Genomic DNA, 6,978 nt, shown 5'->3' with positions numbered 1-6,978 from the left:
CTAAAGTGCCTATAAGAATATCCAATAGTCAAAGGTTAATGAAATAGAAATGGTTTAGAAGGAAATAGTCCTATAATTCCTATAATAACTACAACCTAAAACTTCTTACCTGGGAATATTGAAGACTCATGTTAAAAGGAACCACCAGCTTTCATACAGTGCCTTGCGAAAGTATTCGGCCCCCTTGAACTTTGCGACCTTTTGCCACATTTCAGGCTTCAAACATAAAGATATAAAACTGTATTTTTTTGTGAAGAATCAACAACAAGTGGGACACAATCATGAAGTGGAACGACATTTATTGGATATTTCAAACTTTTTTAACAAATCAAAAACTGAAAAATTGGGCGTGCAAAATTATTCAGCCACCTTAAGTTAATACTTTGTAGCGCCACCTTTTGCTGCGATTACAGCTGTAAGTCGCTTGGGGTATGTCTCTATCAGTTTTGCACATTGAGAGACTGACATTTTTTCCCATTCCTCCTTGCAAAACAGCTCGAGCTCAGTGAGGTTGGATGGAGAGCATTTGTGAACAGCAGTTTTCAGTTCTTTCCACAGATTCTCGATTGGATTCAGGTCTGGACTTTGACTTGGCCATTCTAACACCTGGATATGTTTATTTTTGAACCATTCCATTGTAGATGTTGCTTTATGTTTTGGATCATTGTCTTGTTGGAAGACAAATCTCCGTCCCAGTCTCAGGTCTTTTGCAGACTCCATCAGGTTTTTTTCCAGAATGGTCCTGTATTTGGCTCCATCCATCTTCCCATCAATTTTAACCATCTTCCCTGTCCCTGCTGAAGAAAAGCAGGCCCAAACCATGATGCTGCCACCACCATGTTTGACAGTGGGGATGGTGTGTTCAGCTGTGTTGCTTTTACGCCAAACATAAAGTTTTGCATTGTTACCAAAAGTTCAATTTTTGTTTCATCTGACCAGAGCACCTTCTTCCACATGTTTGGTGTGTCTCCCAGGTGGCTTGTGGCAAACTTTAAATTACACTTTTTATGGATATCTTTAAGAAATGGCTTTCTTCTTGCCACTCTTCCATAAAGGCCAGATTTGTGCAATATACGACTGATTGTTGTCCTATGGACAGAGTCTCCCACCTCAGCTGTAGATCTCTGCAGTTCATCCAGAGTGATCATGGGCCACTTGGCTGCATCTCTGATCAGTCTTCTCCTTGTATGAGCTGAAAGTTTAGAGGGACGGCCAGGTCTTGGTAGATTTGCAGTGGTCTGATACTCCTTCCATTTCAATATTATCGCTTGCACAGTGCTCCTTGGGATGTTTAAAGCTTGGGAAATCTTTTTGTATCCAAATTCGGCTTTAAACTTCTTCACAACAGTATCTCGGACCTGCCTGGTGTGTTCCTTGTTCTTCATGATGCTCTCTGCGCTTTTAACGGACCTCTGAGACTATCACAGTGCAGGTGCATTTATACGGAGACTTGATTACACACAGGTGGATTGTATTTATCATCATTAGTCATTAGTCACTGTGAACTTCTGGAGAGAGTTTGCTGCACTGAAAGTAAAGGGGCTGAATAATTTTGCACGCCCAATTTTTCAGTTTTTGATTTGTTAAAAAAGTTTGAAATATCCAATAAATGTCGTTCCACTTCATGATTGTGTCCCACTTGTTGTTGATTCTTCACAAAAAAATACAGTTTTATATCTTTATGTTTGAAGCCTGAAATGTGGCAAAAGGTCGCAAAGTTCAAGGGGGCCGAATACTTTCGCAAGGCACTGTAAATGCGTAAAAAGACGTCACAATGCTGTAGACACCTTGGGGAATACGTGGAAAACGTAAGCTCATTCGTAGCTCATTCACAGCCATATAAGGAGTCATTGGCATGAGGCGGTTTCACTTCCTGATTGGATTTTTATCTGGGTTTCGCCTGTAACATAAGTTCTGTTGCACTCACAGACAATATCTTTGCAGTTTTGGAAACTTCAAAGTGTTTTCTATCTAAAGTTGTTAATTATATGCATAGTCAAGCATCTTTTCGTGACAAAATATCTTGTTTAAAACGGGAACGTTTTTTTATCCAAAAATGAAAATACTGCCCCCTAGTTACAAAAGGTTAATAGTTCAAACAAGGTTAACTAATGCAGGCAGTGTATGTCTCTACGCACCCCAATGGGTCCCTCCTTCCCTCCTAACCCCTAACCCTAACCCTAACCCAACCCTAACCCTAACACCCCAATGGGTCCCTCCTTCCCTCCTAACCCCTAACCCTAACCCCTAACCCTAACCCTAACCCAACCCTAACCCTAACACCCCAATGGGTCCCTCCTTCCCTCCTAACCCCTAACCCTAACCCCTAACCCTAACCCAACCCTAACCCTAACACCCCAATGGGTCCCTCCTTCCCTCCTAACCCCTAACCCTAACCCCTAACCCTAACCCTAACCCAACCCTAACCCTAACACCCCAATGGGTCCCTCCTTCCCTCCTAACCCCTAACCCTAACCCCTAACCCTAACCCTAACCCAACCCTAACCCTAACACCCCAATGGGTCCCTCCTTCCCTCCTAACCCCTAACCCTAACCCCTAACCCTAACCCTAACCCAACCCTAACCCTAACACCCCAATGGGTCCCTCCTTCCCTCCTAACCCCTAACCCTAACCCCTAACCCTAACCCTAACCCAACCCTAACCCTAACACCCCAATGGGTCCCTCCTTCCCTCCTAACCCCTAACCCTAACCCCTAACCCTAACCCTAACCCAACCCTAACCCTAACACCCCAATGGGTCCCTCCTTCCAAGCTGTGAGTGATTTAGTTTTTCTTTTAAATGTTATGGGAGAAATGACTGACTTACAGTTCAGGGGGGTTGAGGCCTAATCACACATAGGAAGTTTTGGACAGATCTGACTTTTTTTTTTAACCCTTCGAAAACAGCCCCTGTGACACCAATTATGGCACTTCCGGTTGGCACAGGAAGCTATAAGTAAACACATATCCTCATTGGGGTATGCTTTTACAGAATCCTGAGTTTTAAGTCTTTACGTTAAGAACTGATTTACACAGGCTTGAATGCACTATGTCTGTCAAACTGCAGGCAACTGGGTATGGATATACATGTTTAGGGTGATTTTAACCACTTCCGGTTGCTACAGGAAGCTTAGAATCGACACATGTAGACCTCACAGTGGCCTGATGGACTGTCATTGAAGACAGGTTCATAAGGCATTCATAACCTACATAGGCTTCAGGTTGACTTTAGAGGAGCAGGCAATGTATTCCTATGGGGAGAGAAGTCATTGTAATCTGTGAGACCAAAAAACCCTGTTTTACTGTTAAGGGTTAATGCCACACGGTCAAGGTTAGGCTTGCACGGATCGGGAGGACCTCAGGAACGTACCTGAGGTCGAATTGTGCTTCTCACCCTAACGGTTCTCTCACTGTCACCCAAAAGCAAATGACATTTAGGGCCAGGCTTCATTTTGGGCCTACTTTTTTCACGGTCGCTGCACTCAGAGCGAGCTACGGTCAAGCGGGGCATCTCATTGAACTCTGCACAGCCTAGAGATTATGGAAATGCCATGTCAGGCTCTGTGTGTCTTTAAGCACCGCACTTTGTCACTCCATCCTTGCTGTGTGTGTGTGTGTGTGTGTGTGTGTGTGTGAGAGAGCTTTTCTTAGACATCTGTTGGGAGAAATGACTGACTTACAGTTCATGGGGGTTGCCTAATCACACATATTAAGTTTTGAAAAGATCTGACCTTCTTAACCCTTCGAAACGGCACCTATGACATCATTTTAAGGCACTTCCGGTTTACACAGGAAGCTGAAAGCGACCTCTAATGCATATTATAAGATGTGTGCATGAAGTGTATTATGTTACAGGTCAGATGTCACATTCCTGTTGTCATTCTGAAATACATCGAAGTAGAAACTTAGTGTGGAATGGATTAGGTCCGGGATCTTTTAACCACTGGTGGTAATGTCACATGATCTCCCTGACCAATCAGCTATCGAAGACAAATGCTACAGTAACACAAATTGTGCAATGACTTTTGACATCCTGGAGTGGTGGACTTCCTGTCTCACAGTATTTAAGGCTCAGACGTACATGCTGTATTGTCACTGGGTGTGCACCGTGAGTATCTGTGAGTATCTGTGCTGTATCTGTATCTGTGAGTATCTGTGCTGTATCTGTATCTGTGAGTATCTGTGAGTATCTGTGCTGTATCTGTGAGTATATGTGAGTATCTGTGAGTATCTGTGCTGTATCTGTGAGTATCTGTGCTGTATCTGTATCTGTGAGTATCTGTGAGTATCAGTGAGTATATGTGCTGTATCTGTGAGTATCTGTGAGTATCTGTGCTGTATCTGTGAGTATCTGTGAGTATCTGTGCTGTATCTGTATCTGTGAGTATCTGTGCTGTATCTGTGAGTATCTGTGCTGTATCTGTGAGTATCTGTGCTGTATCTGTGAGTATCTATGAGTATCTGTGAGTATCTGAGAGTATCTGTGCTGTATCTGTATCTGTGCTGTAAAAAAGAATGGCATGTTTCTAACTTGCATTTCCACTTCCTGATAATTAGTTGATTTGATAGGCGCTACAAGACGAACGCCAGTTAATCTAATTGAACCACCAGGTAAGACAATACTGTAGATTCCACATGGTTGAAATGGCTATTTCAACTGTTCTTGTGCTTCACGTGATGACTTAGTTTTTCTTAGTTTTTTTCTATTATATGATATTCATTAAAACACGTAGTAATGGCTCAATTGATTAGTTAATTGCATAAAAAGAGACGTTTTAAGGTATCCTAACATTTACACAATGTAAGAAGGTTCATGTCTATAGACATTGCACTTTGACAGGTCTATTTTGTATTACATGTTCAGTTTTACTAAAAATATGCAGAACGTAGAAGTATATTGAGCATACTTCCTGTTTCTTTAGAAGGGAAATGCTTTTAGATTTAGAGTAAAGATGCATCATTGAGGTCAAAACTAGACCTGTTTTAAAGAATCATGACTGGAATCTTAGATGTTATAGAGTAAAACAGCAGCTATTTCACTTTGTTTTCTCTGAGTGTAGGAGCACAACAGGAAAATATTAAGGCCCTTGAACTCGGGAATCTGAAGAACCCTGCCATCAACCAGTTCCTGCAACAACAAGCACCACCAAGGATGGCTGGAGAAAACCTCTACAATGTCACGGACGACGTCCCATCCACTTGGAGCATCGTTGAAACCGTCGTACAGTGGACAACGTTCTCCATCGGCTTTCCTCTGATCTGTCTGTCCATTTATGCCATGTACTTCCTGATCCGAGCTGATCACATCGCTCCGGTCTACGTTATCAACCTTCTTATTGCAGATCTCGTTCAGATCTGCATGAGGCCGTTCAACCCGTCTGGTGCCTGGAAAATGATTGTACTTTTTATTGATTTCTTCGGTATCAGTGCGAGCATTAGTTTCATGGTATGTGTTGCTCTGGAGAGATATCTTGTGATTGCATTTCCTCTCTGGTACCGTTTTCGTCGTAACATCAAATACTCGCTCATAATGTCCTCCGTTATCTGGGTTATCCCTTTCATCCAAATCTGCGTGTTCTACCTCACACCGACTCTCGAGAGGAAACTGATTCTGTTTGCAGTTAACCTCCTCATACCCTTTCCGTTGCTCGTATTCTTCCTCGTGGGCACGTTGAAAGCTCTGTCCGTCTCCATCTCTGTGCCAGCTGTCGAACAGAGACGGATTATTGGTACCCTGGCCCTTGTGCTGGGCAATTACACAGTCCTGTTCCTACCCCTCATCATACAATATCTGATATCAGGGGTAACAGGCCGAACAAATGTAAAGATCGGGACCCTCTTTGAGAGATTCAGCCCCCTTGTGGATCCCCTACTCTATGTGTTCATGAGAAAGGGAGCTAAGGACACTCTGGCCTTCCCCTGCTTCGGCAAGCTCATGGGTGACGAGGAGCAGAGTCAGGTCACCAACACTATGACCATGACTGATAGTGTAGTAGAAGGCTCCAGGTAGGACAGATGCAGGGTAATGGACTGTATCTGTACGATTCACTATGTATAACTCCTATCAACTCTAACCACTAGGCTACCCTGCCGCCTCTACACTCTAACCACTAGGGTAATGGACTGTATCTGTACGATTCACTATGTATAACTCCTATCAACTCTAACCACTAGGCTACCCTGCCTCCTCTACACTCTAACCACTAGGCTACCCTGCCTCCTCTACACTCTAACCACTAGGCTACCCTGCCTCCTCTACACTCTAACCACTAGGCTACCCTGCCGCCCCTACACTCTAACCACTAGGGTAATGGACTGTATCTGTACGATTCACTATGTATAACTCCTCTACACTCTAACCACTAGGCTACCCTGCCTCCTCTACACTCTAACCACTAGGCTACCCTGCCTCCTCTACACTCTAACCACTAGGGTAATGGACTGTATCTGTACGATTCACTATGTATAACTCCTATCAACTCTAACCACTAGGCTACCCTGCCTCCTCTACACTCTAACCACTAGGCTACCCTGCCTCCTCTACACTCTAACCACTAGGGTAATGGACTGTATCTGTACGATTCACTATGTATAACTCCTATCAACTCTAACCACTAGGCTACCCTGCCTCCTCTACACTCTAACCACTAGGCTACCCTGCCTCCTCTACACTCTAACCACTAGGCTACCCTGCCGCCTCTACACTCTAACCACTAGGCTACCCTGCCTCCTCTACACTCTAACCACTAGGGTAATGGACTGTATCTGTACGATTCACTATGTATAACTCCTATCAACTCTAACCACTAGGCTACCCTGCCTCCTCTACACTCTAACCACTAGGCTACCCTGCCTCCTCTACACTCTAACCACTAGGCTACCCTGCCTCCTCTACACTCTAACCACTAGGCTACCCTGCCCCCTCTACACTATAACCACTAGGCTACCCTGCCGCCTCTACACTCTAACCACTAGGC

At 44.0% G+C, this 6,978-nt stretch overlaps 1 protein-coding gene across 1 annotated transcript; it reads left to right on the top strand.

The window, feature by feature from the left end:
* The first annotated feature begins 4,092 nt into the window (after positions 1 to 4,092).
* On the top strand, positions 4,093 to 6,070 carry LOC139395232 (G-protein coupled receptor 4-like). The gene is made up of 3 exons (XM_071142881.1): positions 4,093 to 4,119; positions 4,559 to 4,612; positions 5,062 to 6,070. The coding sequence occupies exon 3, from the start codon at positions 5,154 to 5,156 to the stop codon at positions 6,009 to 6,011; it is 858 nt and encodes a 285-aa protein (XP_070998982.1). The 5' UTR covers positions 4,093 to 4,119; positions 4,559 to 4,612; positions 5,062 to 5,153; the 3' UTR covers positions 6,012 to 6,070.
* Positions 6,071 to 6,978: the final 908 nt, after the last annotated feature.

This window comes from Oncorhynchus clarkii, unplaced genomic scaffold (genome assembly GCF_045791955.1).
Source record: "Oncorhynchus clarkii lewisi isolate Uvic-CL-2024 unplaced genomic scaffold, UVic_Ocla_1.0 unplaced_contig_13799_pilon_pilon, whole genome shotgun sequence".
Taxonomy (NCBI): Eukaryota; Metazoa; Chordata; class Actinopteri; order Salmoniformes; family Salmonidae; genus Oncorhynchus; species Oncorhynchus clarkii.
Note: the sequence above shows the minus strand (reverse complement) of the source record. Positions and strands in the feature narration are given on the sequence as shown.

What these genes read in the sequence shown, in the direction of transcription:
- LOC139395232 (XM_071142881.1), top strand. Translation starts at nt 5,154, where the DNA reads ATGGCTGGAGAAAACCTCTACAATGTCACGGACGACGTCCCATCCACT.